The 24,073-nt window shown below is 42.3% G+C and overlaps 1 protein-coding gene across 1 annotated transcript in view; it reads right to left on the reverse strand.

Annotated features, from left to right (window-relative positions):
- Positions 1-23,834, reverse strand: part of DAPK1 (death associated protein kinase 1) — an 85,858-nt gene extending 62,024 nt beyond the window's left edge. The window contains exons 1-2 of the mRNA XM_058827355.1: positions 23,705-23,834; positions 23,142-23,288 (exon numbers count right to left, since the gene is read on the reverse strand). Coding sequence (XP_058683338.1) covers positions 23,142-23,203 — 62 coding nt within the window. The 5' untranslated portion in view covers positions 23,204-23,288; positions 23,705-23,834. The remainder of the gene's footprint in view (positions 1-23,141; positions 23,289-23,704) is intronic.
- Positions 23,835-24,073: the final 239 nt, after the last annotated feature.

The raw sequence follows: 24,073 nt of genomic DNA on the forward strand, positions 1-24,073 counted from the left end.
GCTCCTCTAAATCTCACGCCTTGAGACTGACATCTTATCTGACTATTTGAGCAATAAATCATCTCATAGCAAGGTGGTCCCATGCCTTGTTCTCCATCTCAACAGCTAAGAAAACATTAGCTGCAAGAGACAAAGTGTGGCAAAGTAGCATTTTCTTGTTTCCCCTCCCATAAAGTTCTCATGCCCAGCTAAAGAAGGCAGCGGTAGTGACTTGCCAGGAAGTCAGCACCCAAACGTAGCTCCATGAAGACAGCCCAGTGTTTTGCAGGATGGCTCCCTTCCTATTCACGGTGCCTGAGCTGCCTCAGGCCACTTTGTACTTCTCAGCTCTTCAGCAGGCAAAAGGCAAACCAGAATCCTGCTATCCCTCCACCTTACCATCTTTCTGAAACTATTCTGGCTGCTCAGTCAATTTCACCAGGTTCCAAGATTCTGGCTGCCAGAAATGGTTGCTTCTTCCCTGCACTGATCAGGAGCGCCTGAAGCAGCATCCCCCTGGCAGAGCTGGGAGTCCTGAGGCAGGCCCGGCTACTGGTAGAAGGGAGATGATGTGCAGATGGGGCCATTATCACCTCTGGATCACTCTCTTCTGCTGGGACAACTGCTGAGAGCTCAGCATGCACCATGGAATGCAACAAAGAATCCGGCTGGCAAGAGCCAAGGGTGCAGCAGGCAGCCTTCCACAGGCCCTGCTGCCCCACTGAGACCACTGCCCTCGATGCCAGGTGGCACACACCTGCCACAACAGGGGGTCTTCTTTATTGTTATGTAGTTTGGGAATTTGGAGCTAAGAAACCAACCCCATTTGCCCAAAGAAAGTGCGCAAAGACTGGGCTCCCAGGATATCTTGGTTTCTTAACTGCCCTTGACTGTCTTGCACCTGGAAGCAAAGTGCCTCATAGCATGTCAGGAGGGCAAGTGTGCTGGTGTGCAATTCAGGATCCAGGATGGACTGTCTGTCACTTCAGGAAAGACTGTTTTGTTATGGCAACCTGTGCAGTATATTTACTCCCACCAGCTGTGAGCAAACCATGTGGTTACTCCTTGGTAGCCACAAAGAAACTAATGTAAGACACTCATAATCTTGGTAGCCTGTCCAGAAAACCTAGGGGCTCCCAAGTTTGCATCTGCAGAGCAACAATGGCGTGTTAAAGTCTTCCTTCCCCTCACAGGTCAGGTGTTTCTCTGGCAGCAAGAGCTGCTTTGGCCTCATAGCTTTCTCATGGCTGAATGCCAACAATGTGCCGGACGGAAAATGAGTTTTTGGAGGCAAAACAAAAAAAGATTGCCAGAAAATACAGACTGCTCTCTTCCTGTGTCCTAGAGCGACATCAGTGAAATACTGCTAGCAATTAATGAGTTTGCACAGGTGTTACTCCAAGTGTAACCATAAGACTGTCGAGCTGGCAGAAGTGATAGTGTGTTGGTGGTGACAGGCAGAGAGCTGAGCTCAGCTGCTGCAAGTACACTACTGCAGAGCTGGCAGTCAAAAATCAGCTTGTAGGCTTGACATGAAAATCTGTCAAATGGAATAGGGAATCCTCCAACACCTTCCTTTCTGAAACTGTACAATCACCCAGAAAGTCAGAAAAGCTTCTGAATTAATTTTCATTGTCTTGGCAACACCACCATTGAGTCTCAGCTGTTTTATAAACAGCTTCTAGGCTTAAATTCACTGCTGTTCTCAATGCATTCACTATGTACAACTGAAGATACTTATTGCTCTTTTTGAAAGCTTTCTCAAAGCTTGGAAATAAAAAAAAAACAAACCCAAAAACCCAAAAACAAGCCAAACAAAACTACAGTATCAGAGAACATTTTTCTCAAACTGTGAATCAAAGAACATTTGAAAAAATAAGCTGAAATCCCAATACATGTGCAACTCTAGGCTTCCCCTTGAGAGTGAACAAGGTAAGCACAGGCACTGCTGCAAACAGCCAGACCTAACCTTTGTCACAGATACAAATATAAATTGATTTCACAATGGCTATCAACACCTCCGAACAAAGGTGGGTCTCTTTGGAAGATGCCATTCAGTAGCAGCTGCATGGGACAAGATACCAGGCAGATGTAAGACAACTCTGCACACAACCATTTCAGCATGGTGCTAAAAGAAGACAGTTTATCAGAGATGGGAACATAATAAACTAGATGACAGAAGGGCTTGAAGCAGCAGCCACATGAAAGATGGTAGCACGCAGTGAGCAGGCGGTAGAAGCGAACGACTAGCACTACCTAAGTACAAACACAGTGTTGTCAAAACTGCAAGTACAGGGTTACTGGAATTACAGTGAGCACAAGGAACACCACCCTCTTCTGCAGATGCAACAGGAAAGTGATAATCACATGGAAACCAGGCAGTCACCATGAAGCAGTCACTTTTTCTGGCCTCACATGATTTTGTGTGCTATAATGCTGAGACTCTTTTCCTCATCTGCCACATGACCAGCAGAAGGAATACCACCAGGGTAGTACAAAAATGGTACTTACCAGAACTCCAGAAAATGAAAGCAGGGATGATTATAGCTCTTTTGAATTCTAAGCTCTGCTCCAAAGTTAAAGCCTGTGTGGGCCATACATTAAGCAAATATCTAAAGTAAATCAAAACAGTGCATGACATTAGTGGACAAAGTAGTACTGTTGAGACCAATATGATACTTCTCTATGCAATTTATTATCAATTTATGTTTTTTCCACCCACAGTTCTCTCAAAATAGTATTTTTCCACAATTCTGTTTAACTAATTTTCATGTTAACAACATACAATACAAACATTTGTTGGGCTGGATTGCTAGCACAGTGACAATTCTGCAGCACATGGCATTGTGGAAACTGCCTCTAACATGTTCCTTGTCTGTACAGAAGTGAAGCTGGTACAAAAATATCTGTGTGCATACCCTACTTACCCCCTGCATGCCCAGCTACCTCTTACCGTTGTCATCTTTTCTTAAATTGATCTCACAAAACCAAGATTTACTTCTAACCATTAATGCTCAGTGACCCAGCTTAAAAGAGTATTTAAAAAACCCCAAACCCTGTTAACACAAGACATGGCAGAAAGTGCTACCACATGTTCTAGGATTAAATAGCAATGAACTGAAGTCCTTCATGCCAGTTTTGCTTTGTGTTCTTCCCAAAAATCACAGAATAATGGAATGGCCTTGATTGGAAGGAACTTTAAAGATAATTTAGTTTCAACCTCCCACACCATGGGCAGACACACCTCGCACTGGACCAGGCTGCTCAGAGCTTCATCCAACCTGGCCTTGAACACTTCCTGGGATGTATCCACAATATCTCTGTGCAACCTATTCCAGTGCCTCACCACCCCTACAGCAGAGGTTTTGTCTAGTATCTAATCTAAACCTACTGTCTTTCAATTTGAAGTCATTCTCCCTTGTCCTGTCACTACCTGCTCTTATAAAAACTCTTCTTATAAGTTCCCTTCAGGTACTGGGACTGAGATTAGGTCACCCCAAAGCCTTCTCTTCTCCAGGCTGAATAAACCCAATTCTCTCAGCTTTTCCTCCCTCCTTTCGATTCACTCTCACAGTTCCAAAAGCATGTAAAGAATATGAAATGCATATTAATATGAAAAATATTATGATATTTAAAATAATTCTTTTCTCAACATCTTCCTATCCTGTACAAAAACAGTTACAGTCCAATTTGCAGAATGAAAATTCTAAACGTCTACAGAGAAGTGAAACTCTTCCATCAGGAATTTATGAATAATCAAGAAAAAAATTAACAATTAGCAATTTAAAAATTAATATACATAAGATTTCACTATAAGATGTCTTCTGATGATAATGATCCCAGCTTCATTATTGTCTTGTGACTGATTTTTAAGCTGAGATGTTGGGGGGTTGTATTTTTCTTTTTTTAATATTCCAATATCTTTTGGTTAAAACAACTATATTGACTTTGAGAAAAAAAGCAACCACAAAACTCAACTGGACAGGAAATCACTGTGTACCAAGGCGAGCTGTTACTGCACAGATCAACTTTCTGAGGAAGAAAATAATAAGCTTAAAGCACAGCATAGGCAAAGGAGATGTTTTCAGACTAAACCTGAAAATGTTTTCAACCTTTCAACATCCTGGAAAATCTCAACTCCTGTCTGTTTATTGAGTGATTAAGGACAGCATGGTGCATTTTGACACTTGAAGATAAAGTCAAGGAAAATTTCATACAGGCAGCAGGAAGTGAATATCATGTTGGGATTGAATAACTGCCAAAGTGCAGAGGGCAAAAAGCAAATGTAAGCAAAGATAACATCCAAGACAGACCAGAAGGCAGTGATGTGTTGCTTCTGATGGTGTACAGGAACAACTGAACCTTAATACAAGGAGGAAGAAAGAGAAGGAAGAACAATGGGTAGAATACAATTGATTTTTTAAAAGCTACACACCCAAACAAGCTGTCAAATGTGCTTAACCACCCAGTCTGAGCTTTAGAAAGATTAACCAGTTTCTTCCCTGTGCAGTCTTGCAGTACAGGGAATCTACTGAAAAGATAAGTTGAAGACCAGCACTCCAGGCAGCACACCTGAGACTTGCAGCTCTTTGCTTTTGTTGAGGCATGCCCACACTACACAAGGACATCCAAGCCATTATAAATATTTAGAGCAAAACTAGAGTAAACCTGCACTCATGCCAGCATATGGCTACATTGTGTATCTGAGAAATGTGCTGTAACTACCTCCATGCAGGTACATGCAACCCCAACACTCTAATGCAGATTTTATAACCACCAACAAGGTGATAGTAACCATATCCATAAAGCTCATCGCTTTCCCTAGATGGTGGATTCAATTCTCAGTTCAACAGATGTCACATTATGGTGTCTTGCTTTTTCTAGTGTTTCAGATCTAACTGAGCTAGGAAATTGTTTCAAAAGATCCTTCTTTTTCTTTATGTCAGCTACTTGTCATTCTTGAGAATGTATGAAAAGCCACCAGCTATAAACAATATTAAAGATAACATTACTTAGCAGATAAAAGAAAGTTGTGTTTACATGAAACATGTTAAAAGCAGTTTAAAAAATCATAGTCCTTCCAAATGAACAAGAGAATTGAGTGAAGGAACAAAACTTCATTATTAAGTAATTTTGTGCAGCTGACTAACCACTAGACCCCCAAAACATGCAGTAACAGTACAATCTACATGTGTGGTAAAAATGGAATAAAAACCAAGCAGAGAAACAACAACTACCATACATCCTGCATGTCTCTACAACCAGGCATACAGTCTTCTTCCTCTCCACCTCTATTTTTAAGAAAAAAATGGAGTCATCTCCCTCATAAATATATTCCCACTTGCCTTTACCTCTCATTGCTTCTAAAAGATCTGCTACAAGAGTACTTGGCATTGTATGCTCAAGGGCCATGGGCTGTAAACTTTACGGCATAAATTACAGACCAACAGAATTGTATAAAATGAGTAATATTACTACGAAAATATATCCTTGACAACATACAGCATGCAGTACACACATGACACTTAACAAACTTAAAGTGCATTGCCTTATTGCCCCATACCTTTTAAAAAAGAAGTTTCAAAAAAGACAGAAAAACTGTCTAATACTGGAACACATAGACAAAAAAAATAAGAAATCACAGTTTGCTTACTAGTTTTCAAATGAAAGTGACAGCCAGAAGAGCTCTCCCACCTTAGCTTTTTCCCTGCAGAAAGCAGTCATGATGACAGCATAAAGGATACTACTAAGTGATAGAAGTCAAATACCATTCAATACAATACAAAGCTCCTGCTTTGAGTTCTGCACAATTAACACAATGAAATCTCCTAGGAAGACATGATCAATCGTCCAAGAAAAGATAAAAATTAGTATCTCACAATTATGTTATTTAGCAAATTAATCCAATAGCAGCTAGGAAACAATCTAGTTCTTCCTTGCACCGTACTTTGCAGATCATCAACTTCAATAATCCTAAAACACTTCCTACTTGAGAGTGAAGGTCTTATTTTAGCAAGTGAATTTTCCTGTCACTAGGCTACTCCGTAAGCCTGAAAATCTCCTGTGCCTCCACTTAATTTGTGGCTTCTTTTAGCACAGATAGACATACACAAGGAACTTGAAAGTAATTTCCATCTGCCTTACAAAGGAGGCAGAGAAAACATTCCTTCATTGACTCTCTCTCATTCATGTTACCATTACACACAGCTTAAACCAGAAGTGCCTTAAGAGACTCTTCACAGCATAACCCCACATTAATCAACGCAGTCAACAAGGGCAGGTAACACGAGCTTCAACAAATGAAAGCTTCGCTCTGCAGCAGCATACAGCTTCATTTTTTTTTTAGAGATGGCCCTAATGAGCTAGACAGAAAGTACCACCAGTACTGAAAAGGCACAAGAAGGTTTGCAGCAAGGTGCTGCTGACACGAGGCAATCATGCTCCCTCTCATCCTCCTCCATTTGCTTGCTGCTGTGCTTTGAACCTTTTCAGAACGTGGGGGTTAATAGCTGTCATTGCGTCTCTTGTTGTACTTTGACTTCTGGTCTCTTATTAGTTACCCACTTCCAAACGATGACAGCATTTCAAATTTACATTATGCCAGCATATAAGCCTTATAAAAAGCAATGTGCAGAAACATAGTCACAGATTAAACAGTTTGTCTTTCTGAAGTCCTGTGCAGCATGAAGGATAGGGTTTTTCCAGGAGAAAAGGGGGTATGGCAATGGTATTTCAGACTGTGAAAGAGAAAGGAAAGATCTTGCAGCTGCTAAATCCTCCACAGACAGCACCAGCACGCAGCCCTGCCTGCAATCAATGTGGTCTTCTTTCAAAGGAGCACATGACTTTAAATAAGTTATGACCACAGGGTTATCACACAATATATGGGTTTCTCCATGATCATACTCTGCTAAGCAATTAGGTCAAACTGTCCTCTTGAAAATTAGTTTAGTGCAACTCAAGGTCAAGGAATGAAAGCATGTGGGGGAGATGAAGCAGAAAAGAAGTAGAAGGATTTAACTCTCAAGCACATACAAAGCCCTTGCCAGGAAGAGGAGCTGCACTGTTGCTAGAACTTTTTAATGTATAAAAGGAACATTCTTGGCACTGAAAAACTGGCATCTGTGTACAAACAGAAAAAGTGGTCCAAGTTACAAGCTGTACACAGCAACAAAAAGGAACTTCTTCACATCAATGTGCTCACCAGTACTGTCTTGTTCATTCTAAATTACACTTTTGTCAATGGATTGATGTGGCTTAGTGTCAGGCAAATAAGTAGATTTTTGTTGCTTTTAACCAGAACAAAGAGATATTACATGCTTTTACAGAGTTCTGTAATTCTTTAAAAAAACCCAAAAGTTTCTTTTGCATAGGCAGGAATTCTGATGTCAGATTATTTTTCTTACATTCACATTTGGGTTTTGGAATGCAAATTTGTATGAGTGAAGTACTCCGGGTCTATGTTGGCAGCAGATGTTCAGAAGAAAAGGCACTCTGAAAAAGCTGGAAGCATTACTGAAGGTTTGAGGATTCTGTTCTCCTAGAAGCCCATGGATTACTGCAGATACAAAACAGAGACACACTAACAGCTTTACACATGGCTGTAAGAAACTGAACTATTCTGAAAGCAGTCAAAGATTAAATTCTCTTTCCTGCTTTTTCTAGTGCTTTGAACTGTTGAATAGGTGGGCGAGAGGCAAACACTAGACAGGCAAAGACAAAACATTCCCTCTTTCCTGTATGTATATAAACAATTCAGCTCTGTCTCCAGTTTCATATTATCTATCCAGCACTCACATATACAGCCTGGGTAACACCAAACATGCATACTTGTCACTGTGCCAGTAGACAAGACAAGAAATGCAAGTTATCAACATTGCTGAAACTTCATTCAAAAGATTGAGTAATGGTCAGACACTATTTTTATGCTGTCTAATGAAAAAATAAATATATCTAGATAGATATTTGGATAAAAAGCAGCTGTTGGCTATTCCTTTGAAAGCAAAAAGCATAATATCTAAAGGCTGTAACTTCCACACTTCAGATGCAGTAAAACTTTTCACTGCTCAGGAGATAAACATTTTCTTAGCTCCTTACTGAGAATTCATTTTACCATACAATTACATTTCACTTTAAAGTTTCATCTACTATAGTTCAACATGACATAAATGTAGAGGCACTACACAGACAGTCAGAGAAGCTGAGAGTTAGTTTATACAATCTTCTCTGTGCTATGTTCAAATTTTTTTTATATTTTTCTTTTTAATATGAGACTAAAGCAATACTCCAAAGCTCAAGAGCTCGCAGCTTGCTCGTATACAGACAAAAGCAGTGCTACACCACACTTTCACACCCACACTCTCTCTCCCACTTTTACAAAAAGAAATGTACTTACAAAACAAAGTATTAGATTGAGTGAATCTTGGTATTCTGTGGTTCTCTTTCAAGGAACACTTCTGAGTCACTAATCTCTGACACATGCATTGCTAAAAGGCAAAAAGAACTGACCTGCTCTAGAGGAATTTGGAGCTGCTCCTTTGCAGTTACATGGGGAACAAGAATTCACTGCATTATTCACTGAACTAGCTAGTACTAGAGAAAATACCTCTGGCCAAAAACTACTCATAGACAAAGGAGTTTAAAATACCAATGTGAAGTCCACATCTAATTGTAGTGGTATTTAATGCATAACCTGGAGGAATATGTATGGCTGTAAAACTCCTGTTGGGGCTTGGGTGTCCTCCCTTTTGCTGTGTCTCACCTGTGGAATTTTTTGCCCATGGTCGGGGGGAAACCTGACTGCTAGTACTTGGTGGGTGCTTGAGGAACACAGGGAGTTTAGTTGGGCCCAGGAGAGAGGGTGGGGGTAGCTGGAGATCGGCTGCTTTCCTGGGTTAAAGAAGGAGATGCTCTTGGAGCCATTGTGGCAGAGAGAAGGGAATTTGCCATCACGGAGACGGAGCTGCTGCTGCTTCTTCTCCTTCTTCCCTCTTTGTTGGTGGCCTCACACCCCCTGTCCTGCCTGGACGTGCCAGTGCCAGGAGCTGCTGATCCACCTCAACCACCGGCCCAGGATCTCAGCTCATCCCTGCTGTTCCAGCTGGGTGTTCCTCAGAGCCCTGCAGGAGCACCGGGACTGACTGCCCGAGGGGGTTTGTGAAGCAAAGCCTCTCCTCCATCCCTTCCCATCTCAGCCGAGAAAGCTGTCACGGGGTCCCTGGTTCTGTTCTGTTGCTAATGCTGTAGTTATTGTTGTTTGTGTGCCTTGTTATATATACTAGTAAAGAACTGTTATTCATATCCCCTGATCTCTGCCTGAGAACCCCTTGATTTCAAAATTATAATTTGGAGGGAAAGGGGTCTACATTTTCATTCCAAGAGAGGCTCCTGCCCTCCCTAGCAGACACCTGTCTTCCAAAACCAAGACAACTTCCAAGGCAGCTGTATCTCAGCCATTTCCTATTAATGATGCCTGGGCTGGAGCTTGTAAAAACCCATTTGGTCTGAATACACATGCATCTCCTAAAGCCTTTTCAAAAATCATCTTATGCTATGAAAAGAGAAGTACTCACACTTGCAAGCAGTTGAAGTAGTGACTACATCTTTAACATATAGGAAAATGCAAAAAACACCCCAAGAAAACACCCAAAAAACAAAACCACAAAAAAACCCCAGGGAGGTAATGCGAAGAAAGCCACAGATTTTCAAGCAACTGTCATTCATGGTATTAAAAAGTGCATTTACACATATAGCTACGTTAAGAATCAATGCCTAAACATTGCCATATAAATACTAATATAATTTGCAAGTATTTAAGTACAGTCTTAGTGCTTCTACTGTTATTTGGTAGTTAATTTTCCTCCTCTTTTGGACTTTTCATGAAATTTGTAAACCAACTCAGCAATTAACATTAAATTGTAAGTTAATCTGGCAAAATGGTTAAAGACACACATAAGTCTGATTTGGAACTGATCATAAAAGCTCAGTTATTACTAGCTCAGAAAATCTTAAACCAGGAAACTGGTGTGAACATTAAAACATATGAGCAGAACAAACATTTGATTTTGGTGATGCTAAATACTGTTCTTGCTGCTATTTCATAACTAGTGTTTTGAGTTATGTGCTTCTCTTTTTGGGAAGAGGTTCAGAAGCATGCCTGAGTAAGTGCTTGTCCTTCAACCTGGGGAAGAAGAACCAAGCTCAGACCTCATTGTGTTCCACTCTTTCATCACAATGAACAGCCTTTCTTCATTTCACCTTTTCAGAAATTCCCTGTTTAATAGTGTAAGTCCTATCATCTTAATGAGCAATAACAATGTGCCTATAAGTAGCATTCCTATGGAAATTTTGACTCTGGAAGGTATCTATGTTGAATGGCCACAAATAAAAATGCAGAAATTCATCACCTTTACAGCAGAGCTGCACATGTTAAATACATGAAACAATGCTAACATAAGAAAATGTTTGCTTCAGTATACTTGATAAAAATAATTTAATACAGTCATAGAGTATGGATCATTCAAACACTTGCTAGAAAAAGGATGAAATCTAATCACTAAGCGCAAAAGTAAGGATGGACTGCAAAGCCCCAAGCAGGTTATGACTCAGCTTTCTCTAGAAATACTACAAATTAAAGGTGTGGAAAGGATTAAAAGTTTAAAGTTTGGTTACTTTCTACTTCTACCAGGTATGAAGAATCACTAAAATCCATAGGGGTATTAGTAACCTCTTAGTATTAGAGTGAAGGGAGAAACAACCTCCTTACGCTCTACAGAAGATGGCAGAGTAATTTTTTGTGTAGAAAAATTCTGTATTTTCTCCTCCAATTATTAACCTGATGTTAGCTAAATATGTAGGAAACTTACTCAGCTATAAACACATCACTTAAGCCAGTGATGAAAATACTGCTTTTCTGTGACTTAAACGCAGCTTTTTAAGATGATACAGCGTTACAAACAAAGCAGTTTGTGTAACAAACACAGTGCTCTCTTGCTAAGTGCCTTAGTAACTTCCATATACATTATGGTTTTATGAGCCACTATTTACAGCTGAGTAATTGTCTGCTTCCCCAGATCTCCAGCTTTTATTCACAGGTATTCACTCTCACAGACAAGCTTGGGCACTTCAGACCTTAGAATATCTAAAAAAAAAATAAATTTCCAAGTTGTCCCTTCTGACCCTTGTGCAAAGGAGAGCTTGTCTGGTTACCCTATGGCTGCTGCCACAGGAAAACATACTCAGACTGTGCTGTCACCAGTCTCATTGTTCACAGTTAATCACTGTGAGGTTTTGCTTCCCAGTTCAGAGAGGCTCTTCCATGCAGTCTTAGCTGGCCGGACCTGCACAGCACTGACGCAGAGCACACTTGGTGCAGGCTTTTCAGCGTGGTTTAGTAGGCTGAGCCAGTACCTGTCACGAACAGAGGCTTCCCCATCCCACGGGCCCTGCATTCCTATGCTGTGCTGGCGGCTGGCACTGATCCTTGTCTGGCATGTCCGTGTTGACCCAGTTCAGGGAGCTCAATCTGTAATCCCCTCCCGCTTCCAGGCTGCACTCATGGTGGTGCCAGTGCTAGCACAGGAGAATGCTGCTCAGTGGCTGAGGAACAGGACCATCCCATTCTCTGACCCCTGTGCTAGGCTGGCTTAGCCACCCCGGGTGGGCTCACAGGCAGGCAGAGCGGAATTGACCAGGAACTAACATACCCCTAGGGGGAACAGTAATGTTCCCCCCAGGAATGTTCTAGAAAGGTTTCTTTCTAGAGGAATAAAGGAGGCAGCAGAAGGAGACCAGCTCTGCAAGATAGAATCTGGAAAGGTTTGTTCTTCAGCTAATGTTAGAACTGGCAGCAAAAGCAGGAAAACAGATATCTTCCTTTCAGGCAAGAATGTGAAGTAAATAGTATCAGAAGGCCCTTTCAAATAAAAAGCCATGAGAAAAGATGAGACATAAGGAACTCAGCCATTCCCTGACGTGTTTTCCTTTCCCAGGGAATCAATGGCAATTCTATGCAGATGGCCCTGCTCATGGAGATAAGAAAATATTGCTAGACAGATAATACACCAACAAAGTCAACACTCCCATACCAAAATGTTTGAAGTCTGTGTTTGCAAGGAATAAAAACCACGACAAAACAAAAACACATACAGACAAACCCAAAGCAAACAAAACTAAATCCCTAAAAGAAAGAGAAAGTTGAAGGAGAGAAGTTGAAATATCTATCTCTAGGATTACATCTGCATCACCTTCCTTAAAGGTAACAGGAACCAAATGTCCCAACTAAGGAGTCCAAGACAACAAGAAAAGAGGTATCAAAAGATAAAATTTGTTACCATTCAAGATCTTCATATACTTATTTCTCTTAAACAATAATAAATGCCCAGCCTTGTTAATGGAGTTATTCAGTGTTGAATTCCTGGCCTTGAAGTTGGACCCAAGTAAGACACACACTGGTATTATTTTCCCCTGTGGACAAAGGGGTGTCATGGTTTGACACTAGCCAAACATCAGGCCCCCACAAAAGTCATTCACTCAACCTCCCCTGCCAAAGCTGGGCAGAGGAGAGAAAAAAATTAACAAAGGCTTCATGAGTTGACATAAGACCATGAGAAAACACTCCAAGAGCAAAACAGGCTCAACTTAGAGGCACAAAGTGAATTTATTACTAACAGAATCAGAGGAGGATAAAGAGAAGTAAAATAAGCCTGTAAAACACCTTTCCCCCCCAGCCCGTCCCTCCTTCACACAGACAGTGCAGGGAGAGAAGGCATGGGGATTTGGGTCAGTTAATCACTGAGATTTTCTTCTGCTGCTCTGGGAGAGGAGAATCCTTCCCCTGTGAGACCATGGGGTCCCTCCTACAGGAGACAGTTCTCAGTGAACTTGTCCAGCGTGGGTCCACTCTCACGAGCAGCAGTCCTGCCAAAACTCCTGCAATGTGACTCCCTCCCACAGGCGCACACTGTCCTCCCAAAACTGCTGCAGTGTGGGTCTCTCTTTCCACAGGGTGCAGCCCTCCAAGGACAGGCTGCTCCAGCCTGGAAGCAGGGCCTCTCTCTCCTCCAGGTCTCCCACTGGATCACAGCCTCCTCCAGGCACTAAGCTGCTCCAGCATGGGCATCTCCCCCATGGGCTGCAGGTGGATCTCTGCATGCCCCACGGATCCCATGGGCTGCTGGGCACAGCTGCTGCACCATGGTCTCACCATGGCCTGCAGAGGAATCTCAGCTCCAGCGCCTGGAGCATCTTCTCCCCTCCCTCTCCACTGGCCTTGGTGTCTCCATGTGGTTTCCCTCACATGTTCGCACATCCTCTTCTCTGTGGACCTGATTTCTCAGCCTGATAGAATTACAGCCTGTCAGTGGCTGATCTGTTCCCAAGGGAAAGTCTCCTGAGAGCTCTCTTGCTCAAGCTCTATCTCTCTAAACAATTTCACTTTCTTAAAACAGTTCTGTACAGATGTGGACAGAGCATTTTTCTCTTATCCCACCTATGGGACAAGAGGTGGTGTTCCCTTTACAGTCATGTTAAACCTGTAGCGTAAGACCCTATAAAAGCTGAAAAGTTCAAGGAATAAAGGTCTTTTCCTAACAACTTGTTCTAGTGTGTGCTGTGAACGAAGCCACACTTCTACATTGTGTCCAACAGCAACACTCCTCTGGCTAGAGAAGAAAACAAAACCCATGCCCCACTTTGATTTTCTTCTTAAATATGTTATCAGAGAGGCTTTACCATTGTCTCTAATTGGCCCAGGCTTGGCCAGGAGCACATCCATCTTCAGAGCCATCAGCCATTGGCTCTGCTGGACATGGTGGAAGCTTACAGCAGCTTCTCACAGAAGCCACCTCTGTGGCCACCCCTCCCCGCTACAAAAAACCAGGCCACGCAAAGCCAACATGAGGGGTTGTCACCCATTAAACCTGACAGAATGATTTAACCTGGCAGAATAATTAACTGTAAACCATGTCAGAATAAAACATTATCAGTTATCATAGAAGTCAGCTGCACTCAGTTGTACCTACATAGCTAGGCAAAGTAAGCACAGTGCCAAGTAACAGACACCACAAAGGATACACATGATTTGAAGATTTATGCATTGGCTTTTTAGTCCTTTAGAAATACAGGATTACAAAATACCATATCAGTAGTGAAGTTCAATCCTCTTCTCTAAAAACTTCAGCAAACAGAAAGGAGAAAAGAGATGAGTCTCCACACCGTTTCTCCATGAGCACAAGATAGTTAAGTCACCAGTTTCCAGAAAATGAACTGTTGCCGCTGAAGATGAATAGATCACACGGACACAGGTCGAGGTGTGGTGAAAGAAAGAGAAAGTTTATTTTTCCTCCCAGGATTTATAGGCTTCTGACCACAGCCAGGGATTGGACGGTCAGGATAACACTTTCTCACTGCACTGGCCATGAGAGATGTCCATCACAAGACGTGTAACAGAAAGAATGTACACATATCTATGTTTACAGTTACTGTCCTGGGAAAGTCCTTAGAAAACCATGTCAGCAAGCTCAGAAGCTGAGTTTTCAGGGCGACAATGAACAGCTGTTCTCGTCCCATAAGTGTTAACAACTTCAGAACACTAAAGGTCCAACAGACTGTGATCTGGGGAAAATGTCCCTTTGCTTTCAGTTCCTGTGGCATGAAAGCAGGTACTCTAAGTGCATACTTCTACAGGCACACCTAGCCAGTATCTCACAGCTAGAACAACCACTGACACTTGAGAGAAGACTGAGGAAATGTGCAGGAGCACAGAAGCCAATTTACTTACCAGGCAGAAAGCAGGACTCCAAATAACTTGTGAAAACTTAGAAGCATACCATTAATTGCTCACAAATAAAGACATTGTGGAAATAAAATATTTCCAGTAGACTGATTCAGTTAAAGGCTCTTAGCATCCTGTTTAGGCAAGAAACAGACAACTGCTATCACCCCAAGTAACTTTTATCCTTTCCAAAACCTCACTCCTCTGTGTAATTCAGAAAAAAATTCTCCAACTATAGTTTCAATCAGTATGTAAAGACAGTTATGATTTACACTGACTATGAAATCTCCTGCTTTCGATAAAGCTTATGGATCCCCCTAAGTTCATGACCACCCAGTAAGGTATTTTTCTTTGTTAAATACAGGCAAGACCATCTGAGCTTCACAACAAACAGAGACAACAAGCAGATGGTACTGGGGAAGACTTACTCTACTAGCGTGGCACACCAGGGTCCCTGCTTCTGGTGGTCAAGGCACCCACATGGCCTGGACAGCCAGCAACAATGCTTCCTCCTCAACACTACTGCCTCTGGAAGCAGAAACGGTTTGGCACATCAGCTTGCACAAACAGGAAGGAATAAGGGGAAGGAAATTAAACTTCTCAAACCAAGAGAATAAGGCTGCAGACCACCATATGGATTACTCAGTGAAGTGTTTTACAGTACTGCTATAAAACATGTGAGTTATTCTGGGACTGGGTGAAAAGTATCTATTACAAGATATTCCCTCCAACATCAATGTATGCCACAACAAAAAAAAAACCCCACAAAACTCCAACATGCCTGTAATACCACACTTTTAATACAACAGGACAACATCCTCACGGACTACAATATCCATGGAAATTTTGAAAGACAGTATTAAAACTGATCTAAATCTAACAGTTACGATATCCTTATCAGCCTTCTTTTTCAGAATGGTACCATGCAATTCTTTCTTTTAATTTTACAAGCTCCATCTTGATACAATTTAGATTGCCTATTCATACTGGTCTCATTTCAACAGGTCCCATAAGGTCATTTACCTTGAGGCAAGAAGCCTTTCCATTCCAGCCTGCAGAACCATCTGTGAAAACTGTAAATGTAAATATAGTTTCTTCAGTTTCTTTACTTCACCAGCCATTTTTGTTTTTCCAGCGTATTAATAATATCATACCACTCAAAGCATAGTGGTACAAGGCTAAAAGTTCTAAAATCTTAAGTCTTTCTCAAGAAGCTTCATCTCACAGCTTCACCACCTTAGCTTAGCATCTCTTCACTTTAGAAGAGGACAGCGGCAATCTCTCTGAAATGGAGGGACAAGACCTGCAAGTACCATGTGAAGGAGGATGTAGCAAGGTTTGCAAGGATATGGAGATATACCTGCCCCTACAACTCATCTCTGTCATTAGTCTGTTCCGTAACTGCACCAAAACCAACAGGAATGTCACCCAACAACTGACCAAAATGTGCAGGCTCCATTCTTCCTATATCACTTCCTATGCAAGATCTCAGAGTTTAGCAATATTAGACTCCTTGACACTGGCCATTGTATCCAGTTCTGCAAAATTTCACATTACACCAAAATTCACTGCATAACGTAGGCAAGCAACAAGATAGTAAAGGCCTGAAGATCTCTAGGCTTTGTCTATGCTTTTCTCAGCTTCACCATCTCAGCCACAAGCTCGTCATAGTTAAGTATGACCTACTGTATTGCATGGCAAGTCAACACTGTTCAGGTTTAGTGGATAATCTTCCTTTGTGTCACCTGTCTTCCTGCAAGAGGAACAAAACACAGTTTGAGAAACAACAGTTTCAGAGCTCCTACAAAGCCACTACCATTCAGGAAACAAGCTGCTGAGCCACTGCTTTAACTGGCATAATTTCCTCAGAATATAAAATTGTATCAACAAGTTGCACAGGTTTTCTACCCAAGCCAGTTAAAAACAGAAAGACGCCTGGACATTAAGGCAGGGTCTCAAAAGAAACACATAATCTCCTCCAAAAACTGGTACAGTTTTGAATACCTCTGGCAAACTACAACAACCATTTACGAATATTACTCCAATTCCTATTGCACCTCCCATAGTTCTCCTAATTTCCAGCTTAAACTTCCTTGTCATCAGTTTATGCTCTTCTGTCTTTGTAGTAAAGTGATTATCTCCATCCATTCTGTATATTTAACTAGAAGTATATTTCTAGAAGTATATTTATGGAGGCAATCACAACTGCATGTAGGCTGAGATTTCAGTCTATTCTTTCTGTTTTCTGAAGATTTTAGTGCTTTCAGCTGATCTGAGAGTATACACTTGCCATAAATTAGACATAAGGTGGGGTATTTTTCCCCTTTGACAGCAGCACTACATTAAAAAAATACACCAACCTGAAACAAAACAACCTACAGAGAAACATACAGCAGAGGAAAGAGATACTGATCCTTTCAACCACCAACACTGCAGCTTGAGCTTTGAACAAAGCTCTCATGAAATGGCAGTGTCAGCCTCCTCTTCCTAGGCTAAAGGGGCCAACTTCTGTTCAGTACACACAATTCCAGCAGAGAAACTGACATAATCAAACATCTCTAAAGAGAGAAAATGGGGAGGAAAAAACCCAAACACCCTAAAACCCCTATGAACACAGAAGGACTAATCTGGAAAGCTAGAAGGACAGAATGAAGTTTCAGCACACACCTACCATGCCTGCTCTGGCACTGATCATGCCTTACTGAGCCTGGCTAGAAGAAAAATCAGACAAGCATTTTTATCTGCTTCCTGATGAGTTTAGATTTACAAAGATTTGTGCATTTAAACTGAAAGCACAGAATAATCAGCAAGCACTAGGTTTTATTACACTGTATTTTAAAAGACCTACAAAGCAGTCATTATTCTTCCCCAGAGAGAGAACTAAAGTAAGCAGGACCAAGTTATACCCAGAAAATCATCTGCATTTCTTGTGCTTTTCATGAAGCAAACCTCTCAGCACACTTTGTACAGCAGCAGTTGTCACCAGTGGCACTGTATGGTGACAGCTCTTGCAGCCTGTGCAGTCAGCAGCTTGCAGGTTATTGTGCATTTGTGAAAAGGCATGTCTGGGAGGCAAAGTGACTTGAGATGCATAATTTTTGCAACTATGCTTTCCAGTTAAGAAACCTTCCTTTTCAGTATCCGTGCAACCACCAAAGCCAGGACTTACAGACGAGCATGGAACAATCAACTTTTCCTCCAAGGGCTGATTAAACATGTACATGGTTCACAAACAGCACAGTAAGGGTTATTTTGTGTGATTTGAATTACACAACCTTCAATTCTTCAAATAAAAACAAAAGAGCACACAAAGACACCAATCAACTAAGTTTCCTGGTCAAACACAGGCTTTGTTGTCAAGTGTTCCTTCTGAGGTCCTTTTCCCTGAAAAACTCATATAGTCCACTTAATTTAATTAATCATAATGTACTACTACAATATGAATAGTTATAAAAACAGTGAATTATACACTTGCAGTATTTATCACCATGCCTGTGAAAAACACAGGAAATGGCACCTCAGAGGTCTGCACCGTACGCTTCTTCAGTTTAACCACTTTACTGCTGCATGAGAGGGAAGGTTAACACATGCCTTATAATGGAGCAATGGAAATGAGCTTACAGCATGAAAATGCAAGGAAACAGAATCTGGAAGTTTCAGCGTACCACAGTTAAAAATTTTGTAGTTCACATGCAACAGTTTTAGCCTTACGAAACCATCTTTCACATTGCTCCTTCCTCTCCCCCATAAGACTTTTTGCTAATTCATAGGAAAAAATGTTACACTAGAAGATTATTAAAGATGGCTGTTATGGGTTTTAAATGTGGCAGTTTTGAAAGGAAGTATCACCTGTAACGTGTTTCACATCCTATAATCTCGCAACAGAGCCTGACAATACTGGTGCAATTTTAATACATGGACTAGTTAGCACGATTAATTTAGGTTGTCATGCCTGAAAAGCGCCATGAAGGTCAAATTCTGTTTGCCATTCAAGTTGGTTTGTTTGGGTTTTTTTCAGTGCTTTCACTTTCCTCCCAATATAGAAGTGCAATGTAGTTACAGTTACAATGTTTGGATAGATGACAGGCAGCCTCCGCAGTTATAAAAAGCAGTGCTACCAAAACCCAGTATCTGAATAATCAAAAACACATACATTCATGCACATACATATATATATATATATATGTATATTCAGCCTACATACTCCCTGTTTACAATGGAAATAATTTTCCAGGGAAAAATAAAAAAAGTAATCCTTTTTCACTCAACTCTGAATGGTAGATGAACATTTCACAGAATGTAAATACATATTTGCACAGCTCTCTGCTCTGTCTTATCAACATCTTCAGCATGTTATCCTAGGCATTTTTCTTGCACTACTGATAAAGCCATTAGGTACATTAGGTTGCTGCTTTTTACTCTTAGCATCTCTGTTTAGTGAGCTACCAAACAGAGTCAGAGAAGGCTCCAAAACAAGATTCAGTGTAACTTTCCTTTGACAAGTGTTTCCTTAGTGAGTCCAACAGGTCCAAACAAGCCTGACATTCAAAACTGTTCCTCAAACCTCTTCCTACTTTCTGAATCAACAAGGACCTTAAAAATTTTGAAACACTGTGCAATGCAAACACCATTTTTCAGTTCCAAGACTTTACCTTAACACTCTGCATCTCTTTAGAAAGCACATGAAAGCTTGATGGAAAATAAAACAACCTAAAATACAAAATGTGGGTGTTGTGGGTGAAGGAAGAAGGAGCTGTCTATGTGATCAGGAACTCACACAGACAAACACAATATGTATTTAGAACACAGCTGTGGATATCTCTCCCTAAAATTATTTAAATGACACCACATTTCTCACAATACTATACAAATTCCCAGGCAAGGTCAGTCATGGGAGGTAAAAACATACCTTGAAAAGTTCAGCGTGCTTTGAAGGTCTTTAGTTGCTTGCTCACCATAGCAAGGTTTTTAAAACTACTGAGCATGAATTCCTGACTTTTGGGCAGACTGAAGTAAAAGCACTGCAGGGTATTTAAAATGCACAGTCACATCACCTGCAACTGCAGGCAGAATTGAAATGACAAAATTGCTTTCAGAAATTTGTTGCTCTTCCATAATAATGTTTACCACCCCTTGACATTCACGGTTAGATGACTACTTAACACATCTGTAGGTAGCCTGCATATGAACAAGTAACACACATAATTTCATATTTGTAAGATGGAAAACAAAAAAGTGTATGCAAAGCATCACACATCAATCAAGAACAATCTCATATATTCCAAAGATAGCATTAGGTCCATAAGTCTCCCAAGACTGCATTGGTACAAAAGCTTAAGATAAACCAACCTGAACATGAACTTGTCAGGAGAAATCATGTATGGGCAAGAAAAATAAATAAGGGTGATTCTACCAGCATTCACAATCACAAATTTCCTATTTCTTATTCTCCCCAGACATAAATGAAAACGAAATAAAGACTGGAAGAAAACTCAGACATTTTGGTAACAGGACTATGATTATTACTTTTTCTGCAAAAGCACAGTAAAACACCAGAAAACTAGAGAATGCTTCCTTTTGTTAGCCCAAGCACACCATCATCTCTTCTCCTTATTTCCCTGGGTTTTATGCTAAGCAATATTTAAACCTCCTTTATTACTTTATATCAAAAATTTAATTTACACAGCCCATTTGCTTTCTTCAACACACCTTTCTTATTCAAATTATTTTTTATTCTAGTTACTGTCAGAAGTAACAAAGACTTAAATAATTTACAAGGGAAAACAGTGTAGCTTCTTAAAGTCAAGATTATTAAAATTAAAATTCACTGAGCTCTTTCAAAAGGCAGTATGGCTGAGGAACTTAAGGATCTTTTCATTCAAACACAAGTCTGTCAATAAAAACTCACCTGTTAATTTATTCATCTCTTTTGCTTCATGCCTGCAGCTAAGTAAGAGGAAATAAAAGCATTCTTCCAAGAGAAGGGGAAAAATCAGTTGATTTTGCAAAATGGAACCTTTCATCATTGCTTAGTTGAAGTATTAATTCACAATCTGGGTTCCCAAATGAATAAAGGAAATTTCGAAGTCAAAGGTGTTTTTAATATTCACTGGGTTTTTTTGAGTTTTCAGCCTCAGGGTAACTACATTTATATGCAAACCTAACAGTCAGAAACCTAGTAAGGGGTAAATGAGGAACAGAAAGTGACAGGTTTCCAAAAAAGTACTTTGTGCAACACTAGAAACTTAAGTTCAAAAAGAAGTTAAAAACACCACTGAAATAAACCATATAATTATCCTGAAGTTTGCTTACTCTTATGGTTTTATGCCAACATTTCACACTGGAACAGCCCTGGATTCTTAAAATGAGACTGAAGTGAAAGCTTTGGCCCTTTTAAATAACTATATTCCATTTTTAATGTAAAAGCTCCGCCAAACATTTCACAATGTTTTACCATCCACTGGTATTTTCTCAAATATATTGGCAAAATTGCAGAGGTTGATAGATTTCTTTACTCTTTTTCAAGTGAAACCTAGAGTAGATTTTAATATTCTTTAAAATTCATAACACATTAGAGGTTTAGACTGCATGCTAAGCTTCTATATCATTACAGCTAATATCATGTTGGTAAATGATCAAATTATATACCGTTTTTACAGTGAACACTGCTACCTAACATGCTGTCAATCTGAAACCCTCCATTTGTTCTGGTTTTTTGGGTTGTTCTTTTACTACCTAGTGTTTTCAGTGTTTGCACTTCCCATACTGTAAAAACTAAATGCCTATTCTCCACTGCTGTGCTCTGGAGCTTGTGACTTCCAAAGAACATTTATTTGAAAAAAAAACAAACCTCCATGTATTTAAACACTTCTTAAGTAATCAGCCTAAGGGCAATTGTTCTATTTCATAAATATGTATTAGGGACCAAACACTGCACTGATACTTCCTCTTGAACAAAAAAAAAAAATACAGGAGAAATTACATAAACCTTTACACATTCTGAATTTAAATATTGACATTGTCTTCTCCCCGAAGAACCTTAAAAACCCCACAATATATGTGTGTCTTTATTTTCTTCCATAAAGTCAACCATTTGTCAGTACCTGTAGGCACAGCAATGGTTTTATTTTTAAGAGTTTTAGACCACAAAATCCAAACCTATGCTTTAGCATGGTAACATGTCTTCCGATCAAGTTATCCAGCAAGTTAATATTACTTCACAGTCTAACACAGAACGTTACTCTAGATGTATGAAAATGCGAACCCAGAACACTATGTGGAAATAAAAGTACATATTTATCGTCAAAATCACATCAACAAACTTGAATATAAATGGGATGAAGTTTATTGGAAATACAGTGCAATTAACTTTATTATAATGTGGGGGGCTTCTTGGTTGGTTAGCTGTTGTCTGGGTGGGTTTTTTTGTTTGGGGTTTTTGTTTTATTTATTTCTATAAGATATCATGAAATATTTCTAAGTTCCTGCCTATTCAAGTAACTTGTTCACAGCATTTGCTATGACATTTGCTAGGACCCTTCACTGGAAAGGTGTGCAGAGGCAGGTATGAGGGTGCCTGCTCCATGTATAGTGAATGCCCTGGGTCAACCGAGCCTTTGCTTTGCAATCACCTAGATGAACACTAGAAAAGGATTCTGCCATACTGGTTTGCTAAATTGCTATTGGATTCCTCCTTAAAGAAGGGGGAAAGAATACGAAAAAGACTCTCATGTAACATAATTCAGTGTTTTAACAGTCTCAAAACATGAAAAACACTGAAAAAACAAGGCATGACTAATAGTGCGAGCTCGGAGTAGCTCACAACTACACAGCATTCAAGAATGAAGGCTCAAGTAGGCAGCTCTGCATCTGCAGCGCTCTACTCACATCCCTTAATCTGACTTCTAGCTCCAAGAGCGATGCTCAGTGATCTTCACCACAACAGTATCGATGGAATGCAGAGCTTCTCTCACTTCCTTAATCACGTTTATAAAGAAAAATCCAACACGCAATACAAACGCAGTCCTTCACACTATGAACAATGCAAACTTCTCCCTTTCAAGCCCAGCCCGTTTCCAGTTCCCCGCCCGGCGAACAGCAGCGAGCTTCGCATTGCCACAGCTGCGCCGCCGGCAGCAGGTTCTCCCCTACGCGCCGCACAGCACCCGGGAGGGCGTCGAGCTGAGCAGGTACCACTTAGGCATGGACCCTGTCCAAAAACCTCATCAGACCCGTATTAAAAAGGCAAAGACGCGGTAACTTCAAATCCAACTCCCTCTTCCCTCTTGGCGCACCTCAGACATGGTGGAAAGGCAAGGCGGGTACGAGCCTGCCCTCGCCCCTTGCCCCGCCGGGCTCAGAGGCCACGGCTCCATCCGCCCGCACCCACCTGCCAAGGTCCTCGCCCGTCTCGTAGTGCTCCTCCAGGTTCTCCTGCCGGAACACCGTCATGGTCGCCGCCCGCCGTCGGCTTCAGCCCCTGCTCGGCGCCCTCATCACCAGCGCCCCGGAGCCGCCCCGCGCTCGGCTGCGCGCCCTGCGGAGCAGCGCGGAGGTGAACGCCCTGCCCGCGGTCCCTCCCGGCGCCGGGGCCGCTCCCCGCCCTCCTCACCCGCCGAGGAAGCGGCACCCGCGGGCCGAAGGGCACCTCCCCTACCCTGCCCGAGCGCTGGGAGAAGAAAGCGGCGCCCCGCGCCCCCGCCCCTTCCCCGGCAGCGGCAGCCGCCCAGCTGCCGTGGCGGCCACCGGAGCTCAGCCGCCCGCTCGCCGCATTCCTCAGTGGCTCCGTTGCCCTGTCAACCGGGACGTGCCGCCGGGCCTGCGGCAGGAGCACCCCAGGACATCCCCGCAACCCGACCCCGGGCGAGGCGGGGGATCCCCTCCGCGCCTCCGGGCCGGGGCTAGCGGCACCGGCTCTCCCCTCCCGCGGCTCCACCCGCTGGGTAAGCTCACCCTCCCGCCGCTGCTGCGGCTCCCGCCGCTCCGCGACCTGGGAAGCGGCGACAGCGCCGGGGCCGCTCCCGGCCGGCGCGCAGGCACTCGCGGTGTGGCCGCGCGGCCAATGAGGAGCGGCCCGCCCGCCGCGCCGCCCTCCGCCCCTCGCCAAGGCCTCCCGCCCCTACCCCGACACCGCCGCCCGGCTCCTCGGCCAGGTGCGCTCGCCCCGCCCCGCCCGGCCCGGCCCGGCCCGACACGGCGAGCCCGCGGCGGCGGGACCCGCCCAGCGCGGCTCTGCCGGCGGCTCCCGGCACGGCCATTGTGTGCGCTCCCGCCGGCCGCGCCCTCCCGCAGCCCGCGCCTCCGCCCGCCCCGCGCCCCGGG

This window comes from Poecile atricapillus, chromosome Z, assembly GCF_030490865.1.
Source record: "Poecile atricapillus isolate bPoeAtr1 chromosome Z, bPoeAtr1.hap1, whole genome shotgun sequence".
NCBI lineage: Eukaryota > Metazoa > Chordata > Aves > Passeriformes > Paridae > Poecile > Poecile atricapillus.